The sequence below is a fragment of the Camelus bactrianus genome, chromosome X (genome assembly GCF_048773025.1).
Source record: "Camelus bactrianus isolate YW-2024 breed Bactrian camel chromosome X, ASM4877302v1, whole genome shotgun sequence".
Lineage (NCBI taxonomy): Eukaryota > Metazoa > Chordata > Mammalia > Artiodactyla > Camelidae > Camelus > Camelus bactrianus.
This window is the reverse complement of record NC_133575.1, coordinates 114,426,077-114,451,329: the sequence shown is the minus strand read 5'-3', so window position 1 is coordinate 114,451,329 and position 25,253 is coordinate 114,426,077. Positions and strand designations below refer to the sequence as shown.

General features: G+C 42.7%; 1 protein-coding gene and 1 non-coding gene across 7 annotated transcripts in view; both read right to left on the bottom strand.

Annotated features, from left to right (window-relative positions):
* Positions 1 to 25,253, bottom strand: part of MTM1 (myotubularin 1) — a 105,602-nt gene that overhangs the window by 20,576 nt on the left and 59,773 nt on the right. For all 6 annotated transcript variants that reach the window (XM_010956481.3, XM_045517725.2, XM_074360026.1 and 3 more), the window contains 3 exons: positions 9,776 to 9,859; positions 7,489 to 7,638; positions 2,888 to 3,076 (listed from right to left, as the gene is read on the bottom strand). In XM_010956481.3, coding sequence (XP_010954783.2) covers positions 2,888 to 3,076; positions 7,489 to 7,638; positions 9,776 to 9,859 — 423 coding nt within the window. The remainder of the gene's footprint in view (positions 1 to 2,887; positions 3,077 to 7,488; positions 7,639 to 9,775; positions 9,860 to 25,253) is intronic.
* On the bottom strand, positions 21,291 to 21,452 carry LOC123617309 (U1 spliceosomal RNA). Its single transcript, XR_006725413.1, has one exon. It is a non-coding gene; the product is annotated as a U1 spliceosomal RNA (small nuclear RNA).

The following is a 25,253-nucleotide window of genomic DNA, read 5'->3' as shown; positions in this document are numbered from 1 at the left end:
GCCCTCAAAGAACAAAAGGTTGAAAGAGGAGGCAAGTTGGCCACCCTCTGCCTTGACATCTACAAGTATTAACCTGCCAGGGCGGACATTGCCTCTTCTTCACAGCATCGTATACGTGCCCGTTTTCCATGAAGACAAAAAGAGATGCTATGACTTTGTTTAGGAACCTGGCTGCATTCTGCTTAATGTTTTATAATAGAAGGAATATAAACTTGTAGCTCAGGACAGAAGCACCAACACATACTATGGTTTTTGCCAGGGTTAGTCACAGAGGAAGTTTCCTGCAGTAGAAGTAAGGCTACCACTTGAATGTCAAACCTGGCTATGTACAAGCCAGAGGCCCTTGGTCTCCACAGACTCAAGGTGAGAAATTTTGTTTAGATAGAAATGTCTTTTTAAAGCTTTCTACAAAGAGCATAGGTAGTAAGTAGACAAAAAACATTCACTATGTTGTTTTCAACAAGTTATCGGCTAATGAATGCATACACAATGGGCCCTAGTCCCCTCTCCTCGGTTATCCAGGCCTCAGGGAATAACACCTGGCAGCTGCCATCACTTCTGTGAACCACAGGCACCAGGCCTGGCAGTCCACACTGAGCCCAGGCCGTGCTCGATCTGCAAGCCTCTAACGCAGCGACGCACGGCGCCGCCCCACAGGCAGATGCCATGCTTCTCTGCATATGTGCTCTGTCAACAGTTAGTGATTTTTAAAGGAATTCTCAACGCTGGAGTTGCTTTCATAAATAACTAAAGATGATATGCAAAAAAAATTAATTGTCATTGCCAAAGTTTCTGGCAAAACCAGACCTGAATGTAGTCTGACTTTAACTCATCACAGGGTGCTGGATCCCCTCTACCCCTGGGTTTCATGTGTGTGTGTTTAATTTGAAACGGTGCAATGTGGCTTGTTACAACTGGGGTTGTAAATTTCTAAATACCCGCAAGGGCAGAACAACTGGGTCCGAAGAGAAGTCAGAAGGGTAAAATCAATTAGTCAATCCTAGATTGAGTTCCCCGAAGTTCGAATTCTCCATCTCTGGTTAGTTTTGAAGTTTTCTTTTCAGTTTTCCCCTCTTCAATAAAAAGGAACAACTCAGGTTACCTAGTACAATGATGTACACAGCCTGTTGCTATGGATACAGATGATGGGGGGGAGACAGCTGAGGGAGGAGGGGAACCTAAGTGTGGTTTTGAAAGCATGATGCACAGATCTGTCAGGCCTAGGTTTTTTTCCCTTAATTTTTTCCTTCCCTTCATCCTTAAGTGGACTAGAAACACAGGCATATCTCCTGAGTGTTAAAAAGGCACTCAAAAATTCTACTGCTATAACAATGAGCTTTAGGGTTACTACAATAAAGTTATTCATTCCATATGTTTCATTTATTTAAACATTTCTTCTTCTTGTTTTATTTTTTGGGGGGGTAGGTAATTAGGTTTATTTATTTATTTGTTTATTTAATGGAGGTACTGGGGACTGAACCCAGGACCTTGTGCATGCTAGGCATGTGCTCTACCACTGAGCTGGACCCTACCCCCTTCCATACATTTTAATATTTTAAAATATTCTTTCTCAATACCTCATTTTAATGTTATATTGTATCTATTTCAGGCTAAATGTATACATGGGAGCACTGCATTACGTGTATTCAACTCTGGATTATACGTGAAGGACAGCAGGAGCAGAACTGTGTAAAGGTAAGGATAGTCCAACAAGATATTCACAGTCACATTTAATTTCCTAAGTGTTTTACTTATAATCCCTAATTTATTTCTCAATTTCACTTCCTGATTGCTTTATAGATAATTTCAAAATCATTTTTATTACCTAAACCAAAACCAGCTGTCGTAAAAAAGAGCTGATCCAAGAGCGTGCGAGGGGCAGAGGGAGCTCCCCAGGAGTGAATGTGTAAGATGCATGATCTGTGTGCAAATAATTATTAGAGGGGCCCCACATGCACGCCCGAGACACGTCATGGGTCCATTTAGGAAGCTACTGCATCTATGTGAGCTGCTCGAGGACTTGTTTTGCTTTCAGGTTCTTGTCTTGTGCTCTGAATAATTGAAGATGCCAGATTAATGACCTCGGGATAAGCAAAATAGTCAAGATGATGAAATTCAAGCCTACACTGGTGAGAAACAATAAAGCTGAAAGGTGGAGTGGGGCAGGCTCACTGTGAGCACTTGTAAGTGGCAGCCGGCAATGGGAGAAGGAAAAACAAAAAACAAAAAAACAAAAAGGTGAAATCAAATGTAAAAAGCATTTAGGAACCTGGGGCCATGCAAACGACACTACCTTGTCACTCAGCCTTATGGACACAGCATTCTTTGCTCGAGAAGGCCAAGAAGTGTCTTGAGACAGATTTCTATGAAAATATTACCACTGTCTGTGTGATTGTAAAATTTACATACATAGATCTACTCATTTCTTGGATTACCTGATATCAATGAGAATACACATATCTGAGTATTGTGAAGAGACTGCTTTGATAAAGCTACAAATTTAGGATTTGGACAATTGCAGCCTCCCACAACTTCTCACAGATGCCTCCCCAGTGTACACACTGAGAATGACTGTCAGCAGCCTCAAGAGCTCCAAAGAGTGCCTAACTTTTGCCTGAGATTCTAGCCAAAACCCAAGTTCATTACAGCTCTAGACTTGCCTAATTTACCTAACGCTTATTTTCATTCCATTTTGGTGTATTCAACTTTTAAGAAATGTTTTGTGATTACAACTACTTTCTACCTCAGTGACCTCGTTTTCTTATTTAAGCAAAGTTTAATTATGAATTTAAACCCACATGCTGACATGCTATGGTGACAATGTTCATGTAAAACGCTGCACGCTGTAGGAAACGTAAGCTGCTATCATGTCATTAAATAGACTTACCTTGTTAGCCACCGCATTTACACTGGGTCTCGCGTCATAGATGGTCAGTTTATTAATTTGTCTGTTTGTCTCCCTGATAACGTCGAGATATTTCTCATCATCTTTATTTCGTTTCCCACTCATACCAACAAGGGGCTGACTGCAACGCACAATCACCGTCTTGTTTTCCGGGTGAATCCACGACAGCACCTACAGTTGGTTCAGAAACCAAATCTCAAAACAATTCAAAAAATAAAAAAATATAGAGCACCAACAATCAAGATGAAGTGACGCTGATTTTGCTGAAACGGGATGCCTGTTCACCTGCAATCTCACCGAGCACCCAGAAATGCACAGCGATGACTATTCGGAACAATGAGGATAACCAATTGCTTTACTCATCTTTTCTAAATTCGTAACACAGCTAGGAAAGTTAAACACTTACCTAAACACAGTTACATCACTTAAAGAAAGCAGAAAGTTCCAGGTATTTGATTTCAGTCCTGCAGCTTGCACGGGATTTGTTATCACCCAGAAACAGCTTTAGCAAAAGGTGAGAGGTAAAGGCGATCACCTCTGGTGCTGTGTTTCTACAATACCAACTCACATAGATGGGTCATTTCCCCGACAGGCTCAATTCTAGATTCTAACACCCAAAGCAGGCAAAAGAGGTCTCAGGGCAGCTGAGCGAGCTGCCGGAGTCTCTACTGTGAAGCTCGCACAGCCGCCTCCTAGGAGAGCTCTCGGAGCCTTTACCCGGAGTCAGTCTTCTCTAATTTTACACGCAAGCCTAATGCTTGCTACTTGGTTTCTGGGCCCATAGTACATGAGAAACAAGGCCTGCAAAAAGAAGCTAATAATGTAATACAGCAAAAGCTAGAGAACTGTCCACTTTGAAGAGTCTGTCCTAAATGTAAAGGGCAAGGGTTTGGGGCTGTGAACCAGCAGCCTAGAAAGAGCTTATAGGTTTGGGTGAAGAGGGAGAAGACAATCTTTTTAAAAAAATTTTAATTTTAATTAAACATTTTTAAATTTTATTTAATGGAGGTACTGGGGATTGAACCCACGACCTCGTGCATGCTAAGCTCTACCACGGAGGTATATGCTCCTCCCAGAACTGTCCACTTTAAATGAGTGACTTGTTTGGCAGGGGAATTATATCTCAATAAAGCTGTTAAAAGGGGGAAGAAAAAAAACAGGATCCGGGAGGTGAGTGTGGTAGGTGGCAGCGTGGGCTCCAGGGCAGGTGCCCCACCATGGTGGCTCCGACCTGGGCACTGAGCTCACAGGCTCTGTCACTTCCTTTCCGTCTTTCATCAGATAGGGAGCCACAGGATAGCAGTGTGCTGCTGGGCGGACGAATGGCCAACACGTGTAAGTACCCAGCACAGGGCAGGACCCCGGCTTGAGTTGGCATCCAGAGGCAGGCTGGGTGGCCAGCAGAGTCAGATGGGAAAAACCATGAAAGGCAGGCGGAGACAAGACCACAGAAGCATGAGTGTTCGAGCTCACTTAATACAAGGCCAAGTACGCTGGTGTCTTTAAAGTTACCTCCTCACTATGGCAAAGGATAAGCACTGATGTTCATAAAAGTCGCTGGGTTTAATAATGACAGGTTATGTGTACAATAATGACAACAGGTTCGTGAAAAAAGATTATATAATACGAATGAATACTCATTCAATCGAGTTTCTGCGCCTTCCAGAGACCAGTCAAAACACCACTGTGGCCCCAACAGTCCAAAGGCTCAGGATCGCAGAGCCCGGGGACAAGGGCTGGCCTTCCTCAACCTCCATTTTCAAATCTACAACATAGAGAGGAGACCTGCCCCACTGACCTCCCATGGCTTTGCCTCAAGAGAGGGGAGATGAGATCACTTTTACGTATAAATGTACTTTTTTTTTTAGGTTTACTGAGATATAATTGACCTCTAACACTGTGTACATTTAAGGTATGCAACATGTTGATTTGATATCAGATCCCTTAAAGAAATCAAATCACTACACAGACAAGACGCTTATTATTTGATACCGACCCTTATCAAGTTTTCAATTTAAATCAGGTCATATGTAAGAAACTGCCCTGTTCCACCAGTGGCCCCCTCTCTTCTGCCCCTCTTTTCTCTGCTTGGGAGATTTTAGACTGGAATCACCAGACCATGTTAAGAAATGCTATTCTTATGAGCTGTTTTGCCTCCTACCTCCTTTTTTGTTTTGGGATCTCAACTACCTTTATAAAAAGGATGCTTGCTGTAGAACTGACCAGGTACAAATGATGCTAATTTCACAACATCACCTACCGTAAGTGTTTTCAAAGTATATGGTACTTATGTCAGGTTATTCTTATCGAAGTTAGGATGTAGAAGCCATAAATACTTAAGGATGTACACAAAGATTTAGCCACCAAAAGATGTTTATCACAGCATTGTTTATAATGGCAAAAGATGACAAAGAACTGAGATGTCTCACAATAGAAAACTGATTGAATTCATCAGGGCACAGCTACAGTCTGGCACGTGAGCAGAGAATCATCAGTGTGGAAAGCTCTTTCCATGCTAATGCTAGGTAGGAAAAGCAGATTGAGACACAAATCACAGAAAAATTCCACTTTTTCCAACAAAAATATGTATGCATAGCAGGAAGTCTGGCAGGCCGTCTCCCAAAACATGAACTGCAGTCCTCACTAGGTGGCAGGCTCCTTTTTGCTTTCCAGTATTTTTGAAAACATCTAAAATAAATATGTATTATTTATATGTTACAGGATTCTATAACATTAAGACTGACTGGTTTGAGAACAAAGGAATACGTATCCATTAATGGGAACATGAATGCATGTGGATTATTCTGATACTCAGTGATCTTTTACAACAGTATGTATTTTATTTTATGCACAACATAACAAGATTGCCTTCTCATCAATTCTTTTTTTTTCTTATCAATTTTTTTTGCATTTTTATATGGGTTTTTAAAAAGAGAACTGACTATCAAATATTAATGATTTCATATTAAAAGGAAATACTGGGTTATAGTCAAGACTCAGGTGGTCAGACAGTATTATAGCAGATAGCATACATTATCTACTATTAGATATGAGTAAGCATGGTAATCGATACCATTTCCTGTTCTTTTCTTTTAAATGGAGGGACTGGGGATTGAACCCAGGATCTCGTGCATGCTAAGCATAGGCTCTACCACTGAGCTATTTCCCTCTCCCCAAGCATGGTAATTGATAAAGACACAGAGGTGATGGACAGCTTAGCCTTAAGTTCTTTTAGGAAAAATAAATGCAAATTGGTAGCCATCACAAAGTAAGAAGGATCAATAAAATGGCTAAGTAGAAAGCTAAGCGTTCTATTTGTTCTACAAGTGGGCTCTCGTTCACTCAGAATGGTGGAAACGACTAGAGCAAGACGGCAGCCTGAGCACAGCGGACCTGGCACAATTGTTTCATTTCCTCTCCTGCCCCCATCCCCATGGAATCACATACACACGCCCACACATCTTTGACACAGTAGATGTTCAATAAATATGAATTGAATGAAGGAGGGAACAAAATCAATCCACACTACCCTAGCTCAGTTCTCCTGTGGGCAATGCATGTATTAGCAAGACAGCCGGCCAGGGCAGGGGTGGAGTCTGCACCGAAAAGTACGTCCAGACAGAGCACAAGACAAGTGAACTGGTAACTCCAGCTTTGTTAGCGTGGTGTTCCAGCAAAACGAGCTAAAGAACATACTTTCAAGTATAATGTATATCATGAAGATATGAACGGGCACTCGTGCTTAGAGAAGTAAGTGAGTTTTTAAAGTTACAATTCGTTGTGTGTTTACGGTACACAAAGGTTCCCCACACATATCCTTTTAAGGACAAAAATGTCTAGACTTGGAAGTTAAAGGCAAGGTGACATTAAATCTTAATTTCTTCAACCCTTGTTTTTCAAAACCAATACCAAAACAAAACCAAACAATGTACTTATTATGACATGCCCTGAAAATTAACAGACGGGAAAATTCTCCAAATTTTTAGTCAGTAAAATTTATGGACACAGAGGAGACAGTCTGACTCGTACATAACTATTTAAGAACCAAAGACAACTTTATGAACCAGGTTCAGTGATACCATAAATACACTTGGAATAGTCTGCACTTGACTCCAGCTTGCTGATGGTACTAAGGCAGCTTACAAACTTGAGTATAAACAAATCCTAATAAAGGTGATAAGGAAAAGCCTGTACTTATATGCTCCACAATATAGGATAGCGTGTTGTTTTCAGCACAAGTCAACTGACATTTACCGAGAGCCTAACATATGTCACTTATTGTGTTACCAAGACAAAAGCCACAAAGACTCTGTCCTTCCTTCTATCTTTCCACCCAACATTACTTGCACCCTCTCCTGTATAAGAAGTACTTGAGTTCATTCTCTGGCCTCGATTGCGAGCTCCTGGAAGGCAGGTGATGTCTTGCTTCTGTTTCCATTCAGCGTGCTGCCTTGCACTCAGAAGGCACTTGATAACTATTTGTTGGAATGAAATTCCAAAAGAGTGTTTCTCTGAATCACTTGACTACAGTTCTTATGGAATCAAAGGCACCCTGTAAGAAAAGCACTCACTATGGTACTCACCGGAATCCGATTTCGGGATCTGAAAGTTGCAACTCTCCTGAGATCATCATCAGAGGCACGATATGGAACCACGAGGAGAGCAGGGTAGGTGTCACAGAGTTCATAGCATTTATTAATAAAAGTTATCCTCCAGTGATGATTGGGCAAGCCCTGCGGGAAAAGAGGCCGTCCACATCAGCACCAAATGACTTCCTCTCGGGAACTGGCCTTGGTTGGGTCTCCCACCTTCTTCCTACCAGAATGTGCACATGCCTCTTTGACAACAGGCCAGTGACGGTCTACTGATTTATGGTAAGGGAGCCAAATCAATAATCAAGACAACTTAAGAACATAAGACCAAGCACTGGTGGTTTCCATAATTCTAAACTATTGTAGTTCAATACAGATCCTCCTGAATGTGAGAGCTTCCTTTATTTCATGTCAAACTTTTCCTTACTATTTATACAACAGTGATAAACCCAAGTTCATCCCTCACTGGCACACCCCCACACCCTACAGAAAAGTACACTGTGTAATCTTCACCTCCGTCTAACTGAGGGTAGAAAAGAGATCAGGCAACTTCCACTCCCTACTCAGTACAGAGTGAATGCTTCAGCCAGCTGCAAGGTAGAGTCTGTGCTTGTGAAAAAAGTCTCGGGAGGGTGTAAGGAAAACCCCTCTGGTGAGGCTCACTTCACTGCCTCCTAAGGGTTTTCAACCAAGTGCTCTGGAGTCAGTTACCACCCTAGAGGTTGTGCGCCAAATGCAGTCACATATATTCTAGGCAGGGAGACAAGGAAGACACTTCCCACCCTACTGTCTACCCACAAAATTGTATCCAGTGTTGACAAGGCCCAGAGGCGGTGCAATACTCTCTCCCCATACTCACAAATACACACACGAAAGCGAGCTATGGGAGTGCTTGCTTTGGGGACAGACTTTGTACCTATTCTCTAGGTCTGGCCCTAGAGAGCACGGACCAAACAGACGAGTCTGTTACTGACTCTGATTAGAGAGTTATTAAGTCCCACCAGAAAGGTGTAAGGAAAAAAAGATGGAATATAATGGCAGTCTAGAACAAAATACTTTCAAGAGTTCACATATGCATGGAATCTTAAAAACAGCAACTGTTTTGTTTCAAGCTAGAAGCTTTGACCTAAAAAATGAGTCTTAATATTGTCAATAATACTTCAAAAATGAGGTACAAATATTCTAATGCATAATGCTACAGAGGTCTTCAAAACATACCAAATGTTTTCATGGCCCTTCTTCGGCCGCCATTACTGACCCAGAACAGAAGTCACTAAAATGAGAGGGATACACGGCCTTTGATTCCTGGAAAGAACAGGACTTACCACCTCAGACATGTGCTCGGGAGAGAAGCTCCCACACCCACATTCCTGAGCATCGAATCTTCTTACGCGCACGCAAACCACTGGACAAGGCTAAATAGGGAAATCAACCCGGCTGCTTGGTAGTGGAGGTGGTGGCCAGAAGATTCTTCTCGAGTTTAGGGTTCTGAGATTTTACTTTACAATCATGGGCTTGATTTGACTCTCAAACCTCACTCAACAAAACTTCCCAATTATTTTAAGAGCTTTGTAGAATGAGAATTATGAAAAAATCTCATCACAAACCCCCCAGCTGTCCTATGATCTGGTTACACCAGAGGTCCAATTGTGGCTCTTATTCCGTAACACGAACAGGACCTTGTTAAAATGCCGCAAGAGACCTTCCCCTCTGAACAGCAACAATGTATGAAGACTCCTGCTTTATTAGAGCAAATAAACATGCATGTAGGTGAGGTTTACAGTAGAGAGCGGTAAAGGCAATTCTAATATAGGCTCCTCAAAGCCTTCCTGGAAAAGCCATCATTACAGGAAAACAGTCCTAATTCACCTGAATCTGTAAAACAGAATGAATATAATTGAAACCTAACTACTGCCAGTAATAGTTAAGCTACCCAATACATAAATACATAGTGACGTCAACTCCTGAGAAGTAAGGTGTAGAAGTTCGGCTTTTCTAGACTCTGAGTATTTGATTCATTTCATGAACAACATATAACTGATGTTCTTCATGGAGGGGAAGGCAACAGAACTTAGCCTTCAGTGAAACTTGAACATGGCCATGGAGTGAGCTCATAGGTTCCACAGTACTAGACAGACGGAATAAGCCCTATTATACCACTGTCATGAAAAATACATTTAGCAAGAGTGTTACTGATTCTCAAAGCACCTGACCGACAACATATCGTCACCACGCATGTCTGAGATTCACCACATGGTACAGTAATCTACTGACTCACCTGCCTTCTGTATTCTTCAACTGGATTATAAACCGTCCATCCATCCACGTTAAACTTTTCTTCATTTAAAAATGCAAATATTGGCTACAGAAGGCAAAAAGAAAAAAAAAAAAGGACTTCAAGTTCAGTGTAAAGGAACTAACAGTCTACTAATACCTCACCCTTTGATTTTTCACCAGATTTTCCTACTATGAAATCACAACCCAAACCAAGACTTTCAACCAAGAAATAACAGTGGAATATTCGGGTTAGACTTATGCTATATTCTATCTTGATTAATATTACTTTTGAGACCTCAATTTTCTATGGCTACAAACATCTCTTTAGGTGTTTTTTTTAAATGCTTTTGCACAAAAATCAGATGATTTCCAGACCCCAAAAAGCCTATCCATTTCAAGCAGTATTAGCAATTGATTGGGTAAGAAGATACTAAAAATGAAAATTCAGCAGTGATTATTACAGAGTACAACTGTCTCAAAAGGAAACAATGACATGTTAGCCTATTAAGAAAGAGATTGAACATTAGGAAAATTCTTCATTGTTCTCTGTGAATTCTGAATCAATGCCCTGGTCTCTGGGACGACAGGCCTCAGACCTCCCATCTCTTCTGTATGCTCATTCTCACAGTGATATTGATGAATTTCATGGTTTCAAATACCATCCACACCCTGGTGACTCACAAATACCCATCGCTCTCCAGCCCCCACTGTGACCTCCAGATATGGCAACGCAAGCGACCACTCCACAACTGCAGGTGGCCTCAGAGGCAGCTGGAGGATGGTGACGTCCACAACTCCTACCTACTCCTGCTCATCCCACAGCCTCCCCATCTCAGTAGATGACAGCCCCATCCTTCTCAGTGATTGAACCAAAAACCTTGGCATCACCCTCATCACCCCACTGCTACTACCCTGGTCTAAGGATCTACCAGCTCCACTTGGATTAGTATAAGACCTCCTAATTAATCCCCTGCTTTCATTTTTACCTCTAAAGTCAGAGTAATAGTGTCACAACCTAAGTCACATCAAATCCTTCCCCCGCCCCAAATCCTCCTGTGGCTTTCCATCTCCTTTTGGGTAAAAGTGGAAGTCCTTCCAGTGGCCACTGTGGCCGCCACCATCTGACCACATCCCCTGCCACGTCTCTGCTCTCCTCTTGCTCAACCCACTTCAGCCACGCTGGCCTTCAGTGCTGCTCCCTGACAGCACCAAGCACACGCTGATCTCAGGGCCTTTGAACCTGCTGCTCTAGCTGTCTGGAGTCCTTTTCCCTCAAGGTTTCCTCCCTTACTTCTTTCACATCTCTGCTCAAATGTAACCTTAATCAGTGAGGCTTTCTCTGACATCTGCATAAAAACAACAGGCTACCCCCACAACAGCACCCCGCTTCTCCTTCCTATTTTATTTCCATCACTTATGACCATTTGACATACTACAGATTTACTTGTTATTGTTGGACCCGTAACTGTCCCCTCCCTAGACCACAGGCTCCATGAAGGCAGTTGCTCTTTTCCCGTCCCGGAGCCCCAGTAACTGGAATAGCACAGGTAAGATATGTATTTGCTGACCAAATGAAGACGGGAAATCTTACACAGTCCCTGCACATCGCCTTCACTGGAGGGACCATGTCTAGGCACTTTCCTCTAGGTATCTTCCCTCCACCCGTTTGCCTATTATCAGCCTAGGACCTCGAATGTCCCTACATTGCAATTTCTGGAAAAGCATAATTTTGCAGCAACGGTTTTCTGTATTTAAATGGCAACAGGTTTAAGTGAAAACTGATCATGATTGTGCTCTCCAGACTGTCTTCTTGAACTTTCCAAAGCATGTGGCGCCCGCAGGAGGCCTCATCTCTGGGAGCAGTAGGCTCAAGTGCAGAGTGTTGGGTGGCCACACATTAACAGTGATGCTGATCTAGCAAAGCCATTCGTTGAGGCTTTCAGCTGGCACTGAAGCCACAGCAATACTTCATTATTCAGTACCGCCAGGGAAAGCGAGTGATTTCTGTTAACTGAAGTTTAACTCAAAAACAGAGGGACTTTTGGTGAAAATAGCACTGAAATGTATAGTGCGCTTTTTCACCCATACACAGCATCTACAGAACATGTCCAAACAGCCTCTTGGTGACATCTGAGCATGGGATACTGCACTGGTCAGCACCTGGCCCAGGAAAATACTCAGTATTGCTGAACACTGTGCTGGTGACATACTTGTAGACGACATCAGGCTGTACTGTCACTCACTGCAGAAGAAAACCTAGAATCTGCTTTCTTGAACTAAGCTCCTGATCTCAACATGGTTTTTGTGCAGTTTTTGGTTTTTAGTTATTTGCATCTTTCCTACGAAGCTCAAGCAAACATGGCAGCCCTTTGAAAGAAAGAATAAAACTGCTCACTCAAAAGCCAGATAAAGCTTTCTCTCCAGAAAAATCATGTGTATTAATGCCATCAGTATCCTCTAACTGGCCAGCAGCATTTTCAATGTAACATTATTTCTCCATAATGTTAATAATAAAGCAGCCCTTCTTTGCTTTAAATAGTCTCTTCTGTCTTATATTAAAATTACTGGTAGGTGTAATGTAAGTATACAAAATTGCTATTATTAGAAGATGAAGTTCTACAGCCCAAACCAAAATTATCTCCATAATGTCTCCCCTTTTTTTTCACTGCTGTCTTATACTCTTTCTTTCTTTCTTTCTTTTTATTAAAGTATAGTTGGTTTACAATACTGTGTTAATTTCTGGTGTACAGAAGAATGATTTGGTTATACATATAAATTCCTTTTCATGTTCTTTTCCATTATAGGCTATTACAAGGCATTGAATATAGCTCACTGTGCTATACAGTAGGACCTTGCTATTTATCTATTTCATATATGGTAGTCAGTATCCATAATTTCTTTAATGTCTGAATACAAGTAATATAAAAGATTGTTATTAATATGGGAATGATACAATGTTCTCAAGGTAGCGACCTATCAAGTGGCCTTTCTCATGAAATTCTTCTGGAATGGTACTTTGCATTCTGAGTGACACCCAGATACACAGAATGAGTCAATGACTGACATCCTTTAGCCCTGAAGCACGTCTATGAGAACTCTGTGACATAAGAAGCCCAGGTTACTCTTTAAAAATTTTTTTTATTTTTTAATCTATTTTTTTAATTAAAAAATTTTTTTTGATTATTTTATTTTTATGGAGGTCCTGGCTATTGAACACAGGACTTCATGCATGCTAGGCATGTGCTCTACCACTGAGTTCTACCCACCCCCTGACCCAAGTTACTGTTGATGCTAAGAGCCAGACTTGGACCTCAAATATTTCAGGAAAATTTGTGAATTACATAACAGCCAGATATTTCTTGTCGTGAAATACACAGCAACAAATCTAACACTGAAGTGGACCTTCAGGTGGAAAAGACCAGGCGCTCAAACCAATTATTTTAACCATCCAAATAAAGTAGCATACAATTACAGGAAAACATTTTCTTTTATAGAAGCACTACTTGTTAGTTTTTACAGGAAAACACAATGTGAACACTAAGCTGTCATTAACTACCTTGGCTCTACTGAAGCAAGTGCCCTACAAGAACCAACACTGACATTTTCTAAGGTTGAATGTACAGACCTTACATCCCAGATATTTTAAGTTTTTCTTTTTTCCCCTTAAAGATTCAGCAAAGAGAACAAAGCAAGAAATTTAAAACACAAGTTCTCAATAGAGTAACATAAAAGTGGATTATTACAAATAAAAACTACTAAGCATTGAAGCAAGGCCAATAAAACCCATTCATCTGTACCTCATTAGCAAAAAGTACAAAATTCCCTACAGGTGGGTGTTACAGGGCTAATTACAGCTCCCATCTGAAAACTGCTAAAACCTAAAGCTAGCAGGTTATGTGCCTTCAGGTTTATAGCTGTCATTTATCTTCTCCTACAGATATACAGTTTTGAAGGCTTTGAGTCCTTTAGAACTTACTCCGCAGGCTGACACCTTCCATAATCACTCCTGACTACACCCTCGGGTCAGTTGGACCCTGGGTTTGGGACACGCAGTCCCACAGGGAGGACTGGTTCTAGAGACTCTCGGTCCTGAGCATCAGTAGGCAGTCAGGTTTGCCAAGTGGGTGATGAAGTCCCTCGTTGAACCCATATCTGCACTGACTTCGCGTCAGGAACGGTGCAAAACCTGAGGATTCAGTCCCAGCTCAGCAGAGCCTCAGGCAGGGGAGGGGCTGGCTGAAGGTCAGCTTTCACTGACGCTTCTGGAAGCCCTCCACTGCTTTCTTCTGGGCCTGGTCCTTCCCCTAGGCTCTGCCTTAGGATCCAGGGGTAGAGGGTGCTTTCTCAACATGCTGGGCACTGTCTATGCCCCTGCTCAGCCTGCTGAACCAGACCCTCTAGGGGGTGATCACCCTGACCTTGAAGGACCATGGGGACCACACTTGCCTAAGGGTTCTGGGTGCTCAAGCTCCCTGGGGAGCTGCTTTAGTTTTTTTCTTTTTAAAAGTTATTTTGAAATAGTTATAGATTTACAATAAGTTGCAAAGAAATGTGCCAGGAGGGCCCAGGCACCCTTCACTCAGCCTCCCTCACGTGAGCATCTTGTATACGCAGAGTACAGTTTCCAAACTGACAGCAGAAAACATACACACTCAGGGGCTTACCCCTGGCTTCAAGTGAGCAGATCTTTATTTGGCTCTATATTAATATTTGGGCATTTCACCAACTCAGATTCCCGCTAGTCAAGAGATACCAGGCATGCAGACTTTAAAAAAAAAAAAAAGCAATCATGTGCATTTTTTCCAGGATTAAAAATAGCACAATGTAACATTTGAAAAATGTTAAAGGACAAAGTTGAGATGAAAATCTCCAATTTCACACTAGGGATAAAAACAGCTCTGACAAAGAGAATGTAGCTTGTCATTTTAATTTAGCTACATTTATCACCGTTGTGTCTTGTGGGAGCAAACATCTGAAATGACAACAGATTTTAGCTTTCACTTAATTAGCCATTATTTTTAAATGGCACTATATATAGAGAGATGTGCTGACTCGTTTTAAACATCTAGATTGCATTTATTCTCATTTAGTAGGATCTATAAATACTGAGTGATTCACGAGTTTTCCTCTTTGAGGAGGGAGAGCTGTCTGCCACTGAATCAGGATTCCTAGATCTCAGGAAGCTACCTCACAGATGTGAGCTACCTCACAACCAGCCTCTTCCTCCAAAGCTGGTTGTGTTTCAGAACTAGATGTTTAAGAGTCAGATTCATAAAAATTAAATATCATTCAAAGGGGAGGTGGTCACAGAAGAAAACAATTTTTGCAGTATTCAGGGAAATAAATTGATAAGCTATGCAGATGTAATAGTGTTTTTGGAGGGAGGGTATAGCTCAGTGGTAGAGCCCATGCTGGGTTCAATCCCCAGTACCTCCATTTAAATAAATAAATAAATAAATAAATAAATAAATAAATAAATAAATAGTGCTTGAGATTTACAAAATGTTAACCATTATATATATAAAATAGATTAAAAATAAATTTCTTCTGTATTAGCACAGGGAACTATATTCAGTATCTTATAATAACCTATAATGGAAAAGAATGTGAAAACATTTGTCTGTATATGCATGACTGGGACATTATGCTGTACACCAGAAACTGACACACTGTAATTGACTATACTTCAATTTAAAAAGTTAAAAAGATAAATAGTGCTTTCAAATGATGCTGTCACCATACAAAGGCACGGTCATCAGCGGACATGATTTTTAGAAGAGCAGATCTTTTAATAACGCAAACAAACTCCATCTTTGACGACTCAGCCTTAAAAATTTTGCAGTGTTTGAACAGGAATTTAAGTGAGCATTTTTTCTAATTTGATTTCTGAAATTGAAGATGTTCGTGGTTTTTGAAAGCTTTCACCTACAAGTTAAGGGTGCAGCAATGTAAAATTATCTCATTTTCATCTTTTAGATTACATTTAAGAAACAAGACCACCTTCATGTAAGAAAAAAAATGCTTTCATTTAAGTTAGGGGAAAAAAGTCTAAAATGTTAAGGAAGAGCCGTAGGAGGTATTGAAACTTGGCAAAGATTATAATTCTAAGTTAACATCTTCACGCTAGATAGTGATTTCAGCCTCTTTTCACACGACTTGACATAGTACGTTAATTCATACACCTGCATCAAAAGCAATTTCATCCCAAAATCTGACAAAAGTCTCAGAGGTCAAAAAGCAACTAGTTCATGAATTACCATCCCCACTTTTGTTTGCATAAATAATTCTCCTAGTCCTATTTCTACCACTCTCCCTGGAGAAAATGGCTTTAATATTCACTGTTACCTTCATATATAAAGTTACATATTCATTTATTCAGGAAAGGACTACAAAAGTACATCTAAAATGTCATTTGAAATCATTTTGGAAAAAGCATTCTTTACTACTTGTCCACAATCATAATCATTTAAGGCTGACATTTCTCAGGGTTTATCCGCTGCACCTCTTCTCTGTTAGTTCTCTCTCCTGGCAATTTTGGTCACGTCTATGAAAATGCCAATGATCACATCTAGATCTACCAAATAAACCTCTCCCCAGGGTAGCCATCCAGGTCTCGGCAGCCACCAGCCTACACGGTCATCCCACAGACACTTGCAACTCAGCATATTCAAAATGGAACTTGCCATCTCTTCCTCACTCCCCTCCTGTATTCCCTATCTCAACCCCTGTCCCCACCATCAACCTGTTTATACAGGCTGGAGTCTTCCTGCTCAATCATCCCATCCCCCCCATAAGTATAGTCGGTGAATAAACAAATTCTACTGATCTTCCAGATCTTTCTCAAAGCCATTGTCCCCTACCCCCTCCACTGCCCCATTTCAGGGACTACTCATTATCACTCACCTCGGTGACTAACAAACATCCCCAGAAATGGGCACCTGTCCCTCTCCGTCCACTCTGCATGCCACAGCCCAGGCCATCTTTTTGAAATAGAAATCTAATCTTGTCACTTTCCCTGCCTAAACCCCTTCAATGGCTCCCCTCCCCTTCAAACCAAAAATGAAACTTCTTGGTGGGGAACGTTAGGCTCTGCAAGCTTTGGCCCAGCTTCCCCCTCCAGTGCCATCCCTCGCTGCTACCCCCACACATACACCAACTCCCGGACTCCAACCGACGTGTGGGTCCAACCTGTGTCTGCACATACTTTCCTGGAGCTGGCCATGCCCGTCTCTGCCTGGCTAACACCGCTACTCATCTGTCAGGGCTGCTCCCTCTTAGCAAGCCTTCCTCAACACCAACCCCCTGACTTTCCCCTCTCCTGGTATCTATCCTATGCATCTGCATCTGTATTGTATGTGGTCACTTGTCCACATCACCTGGCAAACCTGTGCTCCTTAAGGACAGGGAGTGGCTATCAGCTCCAGTGCCCAGCACCCAGCCGTAACACAGGCATTCTGTAAATGCCTGTTGGACAAAACTAGGGAGGAAAGGAATGAAAAGGAGGAACAAGAGAGGCTCGCTCTACCAGACCTTACATCTTACACAGCTTCAACAGCTAAATGACTGTTACTGGTGCATGAAGAGGAATTGATGTCAGAAGCAAAACATTCAGAAGTAAAACCTGGTACAGAGAGGGATTTGGTGTGCGATAAAGGTGACATTTCAAACCAGGGACCAGTCATCAAATGGTGTTGCGACAAAAGGGGAAGAAAGAGTTGGATCCCTATCTTCACGACACCCTTGAAAAAATTCCAAATTTAACTATTTAACTTTTTAAAAAGAAATGAACATATTAGAGGAATATGGGATAACTCTTTTTAATAACGCTGTGTGGGGAAGACCTTCCACCTGGGATAAAAACCCAGAATCTATAAAAGAAAAGTGTGCAGACAAGAGTTACCCTAGCAGGTCTGAGATGGTTCTCCTTAGAAAGGCCTGCTGTGTCGTTCACCCTTGGCTGGCATCTGGGAACCTGGATTTTGGGAGGGTTCCCGCCATTCCCTAACTGATAAGAGTTCACAGTGCCGAAAATGTTTATATGAATAACGTGCTTTAAGCTGAACCCTTGCTTTCCTTCTGGGAGTCTAGAAGTTTGGTACATGCTAGCTAGAGGGTGCCTACGTGACCAGCCCATGATAAAAACCCTGGGTGCTAAGTCTCCGATGAGCCTCCCTGGTCAGTAACATTTCCCATGGGTTATCACAAGCTGTTGCTGTAGGAGTTAAGTGTGTCCTGAGTGACTCTGCTGCTTGAGAACTGTGGACCCTTGCACCTGGTTTCCCCTTGACATCACTCCATGCACCTTTCCCTTTTGCTGGTTTTGCTCTATATCCCTTGGCCGTATTAAATCATACTTGTGAGTATGACTATATGTTGAGTCCTGTGAATTCTCCAAGTGAATCACTGAACTTGGGAGTGGTCTCAGGGACCCCTGTCTCACACACACACAAAATTGATAAATTCTAACAAGTATTTAAAAAATTCTCCATAGTAAAAGCCACCATAAGGAAAATCAGAAGATAAATGGGCAAAATATTTGCAACTCATGAAGAGTTCCTACAACTAACAACAATAGAAAAGATCAAAATCCCAAAAGAAAATAGGCAGAAGCCACAGGGAATGAAGAAATAGAAATAGAAATACAAATAGCTCAAACCTAAAGATACTCCATTTCACTTGAATAGCATAAATACAAAATAGAACTATGACTCTACATGTTCACTTACTATATTAGCAAAGATCAAACAATCAGAAAGTGCACTGGACTGCTGTGGTAGGCAGAATAATGGTCCCTGAGAGATGTCCACGTCCTGGTCCCTGGGGCCTGTGTTATATTACCACACAGGGCAAAGAGGAACTAGGTTACAGACAAAATCAAGATTTCTAATTGGCTGACTTGAAGACAGGAAGAAGAACCCAGATTTCCCAGGTGTGCCTAATGTAATCGTAAGAGTCCCAAGAAGTGGAAGAAGGGAAAGTCAGAAACTGATGAGGAGATGTGATGATGGAAGCCAAGTCAGAGTGATTCAAAGGACTTGACCCACTGCAGCTGGCTCTGAAGATGAAGAGGCCACAAGCCAAGGAATGTGGTGGCCTCTGCAAGCTAAAAACACAAGGAATGGATTTTCCCCACTCTAGAGCCTCCAGGAGGAACACAGCTGACACCTTGATTTTAGCCTGCTGAGACCCATTTTGGATGTCCGACCTCCAGGACTGTCAGAGGACAGACTTGTTTTTTTAAGCCCTGAGTCTGTGGTAATTTCTTACAGCAGCTACAGGAAACTAGTACAGTTGGAGAGGATGTCTGGAAACAGGTGCTCTGCCTTGCTGTGTGTGGGAGTGAAAGCCACTTCCTCTTCCACAAGGGGAATTTGGCAATGTCAGTAATTCCACTTCTAAGAATTTATCCTACAATGTACATGGACACATACAAAATGATGTTTATCCTAGGTTATCCAGTACAGTAGTTTATATAATAGCAAATGACTGCAAGAGATGTTAATATTCATCAACAGAGGATCAAATACAGAAAGTATGGGACACTGAACAGAATACTATGCATTCATATACAGAGTGAAGAAGCCCATTTGGTAGGCAATTTGTATTGGTATATTTATAGACATAGTCAACAATCTTATGGTTACCAGGGGGAAAGGGGGTGGGAAGAGATAAATTGGGAGTTGGAGATTTGTGAATATTAACTAGTATATATATATAATAGATGAACAACAAGTTTCTTCTGTACAGCACAGGGAACTACACTAAGTATCTTACAGCAACTTATAATGAAAAAGAATATGAAAATGAACATATGTATGTACATGTATGACTGAAACATTATGCTGTACACCAGACATTGACACAACATTGTAAAGTGATCATACTTCAATTAGAAAAAAAACCAGTTCTCACAGTTCTGGAGGCTGAGAAGTCTGATATTAGGGGGCCAGTGTGGTCTGGTTCTGGTGAGATCCACTTCCTGGTTTATACAGGACAGCCTTCTTGCTGTACCTCACATGGTGGAGAGTGCGAGATCTGGTTGCTTCTTCTTCATAAAAGGGCACTAATCCCACCATGGGGCCCCACCCTCATGACCTCATTCAAAGCTAAAGCTATCCTCCCAAAGGCCCCAGCTCCAAATACCATCATACTGAGGGTTAGAGCCTCAACATATGATGGGGGGGGGCACAAACATTCAGTCTTTTTATACTTTCTGAATTTTCAATCATGGGCATCCATAAGACATTGAAAGAAATTTAAAGTAAATGCTTGTTGAACAAATGCCCTTTATAAACAGCAGAATTTTCTTATTGATTACTTGGTTGCTACTAGCTCCTATTAATTCACTCTGCTGACATTAGTATATTCACTCAACAAACATTTACTGAGGGCCCACTTATGAACAAGGTATTAAGTAGAGACAAAGATGGCTAAAACACAGACACTGTCTTTAAAGGGTTAGAAATCCTTCAAAGGAGAAAGATGAGGAGGATGCAACTACTGCTCATGTACAGAGGACAAGGGTAGGCGCCGGGGGAGGTACAGATAAAATACTCCAGCGCTCGTGAGGATGCCAGGGCTGCTTCTGGGCAGCTGGGCCTGGAGGGATCGTGATGTCCTCTGAGCTCCCCCAGAAGGATAAGATGACTTTGGACATGGTAACAAGGATGATGACAAAAAGTCACAAATGGTAGGCAAACTCGGAAGATACGAGGCCATCAGCAAACACCACAGTCTCACAGCCAGAACGGAGGCAGGTAGAAAAACAGAAGACTGTGGAGAGCCGTGGCCACACCGTGGAGGAGATAGGTCTGCGCTGACACTGACGGAGGGTGGATGGCTGAGGCTTTAGAGGCAAAGGAACGAGGGCATCAGAGCTGTACCCCTCGGAGAGCAAGCTGACAGAAGGCATGCGCAGGAGTGGCCGGGTCAGGAATGAAGTGGGAGAACCAGCCAACGCGCTGTCCCTGCGGTTTAGAAGAGATGAAAACCTCAACTAAGTCAGGCTGGGGAGGAAGAACCCCCTGGATTCAGCTAATGTTATGGAAAAGGGAACTCTCACAATGACCTTGATTTTGGAGGAGGAGGAAGAGGCAGAGAAGGAAGAGATACCAACAGAGAAATCAGGAGCACAGGGGAAGCTGGAGGGAAAGAGGAGAGATTAACCTTAAACAAATAGTTCAGGGGTCTGCTGAAGTTACGTAGCAGATAGAGGGAAACAGGAAGCTATGGATTTGGAAGCCACACTCGGAAAGGCAGTGCTGGCAGATGTGAGACTGGGAAAGATTACCGTGGGGATGGCATAGAGCAAGAAGGATGTGAAGGATGGACTTTTTCTAGAAAACCCACATTTAGACAGCAGAAGGGAGCCAAGGAACTAGAAAAGGCGGCCAGGAGATCAAGCTTTCAGAAGCCACAGGAAGAGGTGTCTGAAAGTGCAATGGTCTAGATGCCCTAACAGACTTCTGCTGAAAACGTCTAACACTGCTGGATAAATCAGAACCTCCCTTTTTTGGTGGGGGGAAGCATGAACACATTCCCCCACTACCACAAATTATGCAGTCGAGTTTCCCACATTTGGGGAAATCACAGGAGTCAGCACATCCAAAATACGACGGATGTCTTGCTTTGGGAAAACCACCTTTGTGCTCATAGTATCTCCCCTGCCAGGTAAGTACAGAAACCCTTTTTAAAATGCACTAATGAGCTGCCTAGGGAAGAATAAATACTCGGAAGCCCAAGGCAAACTGGGAATAGGAACGAAATTCATGGCCTCTCCAGTTACAGGAGATAGGGCCTAACGCCCCAGGCCTGCCCCCAAGATGCCAAGATGGGCGTCAAACTGGAAACCGCCTTCAATCACACTGCAGCCTCCAGGTAAGGACAAAGAGGAAATTCACCTGTCTAGACGACTGGTGCTGAGCAAAGGAATTCGCAGCACAAGGCAGCCTGTAAGTAGCTGGTGGCCAAAACTCATAAACCTCGCATGGTCCAAAAATATCAAGCAGAGAATTTAATCTGTGACTGTCCCAGGCTGGGAGTGCCCCCTAATGCCTGGCAGAAGGGAACATAAAACCTCCTTCACTCCCAGCCTCGGAGTCTTCCCACAGACAAAGGCCCGAGGAATATAAGTGCACAGGCACTCATCACAAAGCAGCCCAGGAAATGAGGCCCCACAAGCCAGCGACAAGGCCCAGCTGGAGAGAGAGGGGGTGAACGAAGTAGAAGACACAGCAGCCCAGAGACAAAGGGATGCTCCGCACATTTGATGGAGACTTTATCAACATTCTCCAGCAGCTACTCAGTATTTTAAAAAACATTTGAAAGGAGGGGTGGTTAGAGTCAAATGACAGTGCGGTGGAAGAGGCTGAGAATTTGGAGGGTCTGGAGCAACTTTTGAAAGAAGAGCTCCCCTGAGAAGGAGGGCAAAGCGTGGGCCAGCAAGTGATGGGGGCACGGCCGCTGAGGGAGAGGGCAGTGGAGAGAGACTGAAAGAGAACTGAGGGCCAAGTCTTAGAGGAGGCAGGAAGGGAGGAGATTTAAAAGCCTGATTAGACCTTCAATTAGGCAAGCTGGCTGTTTATTCAAGGAAAAAAAAAGTCCTGGCCAGAAAAGGAAATGGAGAACCAAGCCACACTTCAGTGTCAGGCCTCGTCCAGGCGGAGAAGCGAGTGTATGAGGGTGTGTGAGCTGCACTCAGTGTGGCTTCTCGTTCATTGACCAGCTGCAAAGGAGCTTTTTCGCTTTTACCTATTAATTCTGTCATCCAATCTGTAGAAAGTAAGAGTCTACTCCACTTCAGTCTGATGAAAAATCTCAAAGCCATTTATAAATATTTCCCCATCTCTGAATGGAAAAATGGAGGCACAGGGGAAAAAAGTGCCCTCTGTTGTTAATTCTCTATTCATCAGATCATTTATACCCTCATGCAAAAGATCAAAAAAGACAGACACACCCATAGCTCATTTTAACTATCTTTAAAGAATTGTTTTTGCAAGCCAGTCACGCGGGAGTAGAACCAGAGGGGACACGAGGTAGAAACAGCAGTGCTCAGAGCACACGGCAGGCCGTGATGGGGTTCAGCAAAGCCAGGCAAAGAGACCTGGGCAGCGCCCTGCAAAGGGAAGGGCCCGGCCCTGCTTGCACCATGCTGCTCTCACTAAGACCTCGCCTCTGTCCTTGGTGCACACTACCAAGTACTGGCCATCCATCCTCGGAGGCCACTGGTCTCCACAGAAAAGGCCTTGCAAACCCATTGCTTCTCTCCCGAAATGAGAGCCAGTGAGTCTTCTCTCCTGCGCCTATTTCCACTGCCCATAAATGGTCAAATTTACCCAAACAAATCCCAGAAAACGTTGCAATTCTCTGCCAATCGGTGCACAGAATAAGAAAAAGTAGGAAACACCACGATGCTGAAGAGCTGAATCCCAAACGGCAGAGAAAAGTGGAAAATGTAGGAACACAAGCCTGAATAAGCCATTGTACCCTGAAAGCCAGGTCACATATGGAAAGAAAAGAAAGGGAAAACAATTTCTGAAGAAGTCTGTTTATTACATAGCCCTGTTGCTCATATTCCCCATTTCTAGTTAAGATGCTTTCTGGATTTAATGCTCTGAAACTGGAGACTTCCACCTAATCCCTTAGCAAGGTACAACCCCTGGTTTCTTAATAAGAAAACTAACCGTTATCTGTAGAACATCTTTCTTTTAAAGGGCTTCGAATGTCGCACCTATTATCACAATTAGTTTATTAATACTCTTGGGAAGAGTATGTCAGGGTAATCATCCATATTCTCTGCACCTGATGGGAAAACGGGGCACTAGGACAGAAGAGCTGACATTTACTGGGCACTTACTGCGTGCCAGGCACTGTTGTAAGCACTCTACATTTAATCCTCCCCAAACCCCAGTGGAGTAGAGCTGTTATTATCTCCATCACAGATGAGAACACTGAAGCGCATAAATACTACATGATTTTCAAAGTCACCAAGCAGGTAAGTAAGTGATTGAGCTGGATTCAGACGCGGGCCGCTGGTCCCCTTGGCCCGTGCTGGCAAGCGCACAGGAGGGCCCCACAAATGCGTCTTCCTGCCCAGCCTCCCCGACCCGGGGCTGCCAGGCCTCAGGCTCCATTCCTTCTGTGAGTGTACAGCCCACGAGCTGAGTCATAAACACAAGCCCTTCACTTAAACAAAACTTAAGAAAACCCATGCCAGGCCTACAGCTGTAAAGATAGATTTCAGTGACTCTCTTAGCACCTAAATTAACTTCAAACGCATTTTAGTCCACATATTCGACCATTATGCAAAAGACTGTCTTCCAGACTTTCTGGGCCATACACTTTACACCGTCACACACACACACGCACGCACACGGATAACTGAAAGAAACATTTCACGATACCATACTTATATTACGTGTTAGGCTCTTAATATTTTCTCTTCTATTTCATTAAAAAATGCTGCTTGCACCCTAGTAAATTGATTTCATGACTCAATAATAGGTTGAGATTCAGAGTTTAAAAAAAAACCTCCCACCTAAAATTTATATTATCTCTGATTATCCCATCTGAGTAACAAATGAAATCAATGAAAGCTCAACTTTGGCATCGAACATACCAGTCCAACAATTCACCTCTTTATTTTGCTGTAGCGCTATCAGGCTCTGTTTATATGTATATAATTTTTGTTCCTGCCTTAAAAAAAGGTTACCATCAGATCAGAGGCGCTGCCACATTCCTTATCATAGAAGTGTATCATTTACCTAGAACTAGTACTGAGTTCCAATGCAGTTTGAGAAAATGGTACAATTTCTAGTGTCTGAAAAGCCAAGCAAAAACAAAACAAGAAAATAAATGCTTCGGATGAAATAGAAAATGCCATCGAAACAGTTTGCGAGGCTTAGTGGGTTGACATGATATAGAAACAAACAATGGTTTGGGAGTCGACGGTGTGTGGCTAAACCACTCAAGTTCAATTCGAAGTTTAAGTCCCAAGAGAACACACGGAGCGGTGAAAATACTAATGGGGAAGGAGGCAAGAGAGCCAGGGTTGGTGTGAAAGAAAAAAAATGCATCCATACAGTGCTTTCCCCTGGCTGAATTTGGAACCCAGCGCCCTTGGCCTGTGGACCCCATTTTGTGGACATAAGAGCAAGTTTACTTCTGACTTCCAGTGCCAAGCAAAATCACTGAGATAATCCGCAGCTGCTTTAACAGTTTCACTAATAATAACAAAGTGATATTTTTCAAGCAGGGGCCCTTTGTCTTGTTCAGTGCAATCAGGCTTAGATTACGCTTCCAGGAAATCCCTTTCTGCACTCTCGCATTCCCCACTGTGGCAGTTTGGAAACTTTTCTTCCCCTCCTGTCTCAGGAGAATAATGGTCCCTTCTCCTTTCCAAAACTGCCCTCCAAGCCGGGCTGAGCCCCAACCCCCTCTGCCAGCCCCAGGATCCCACTCAATAAAGGAGTCCTTCCGTC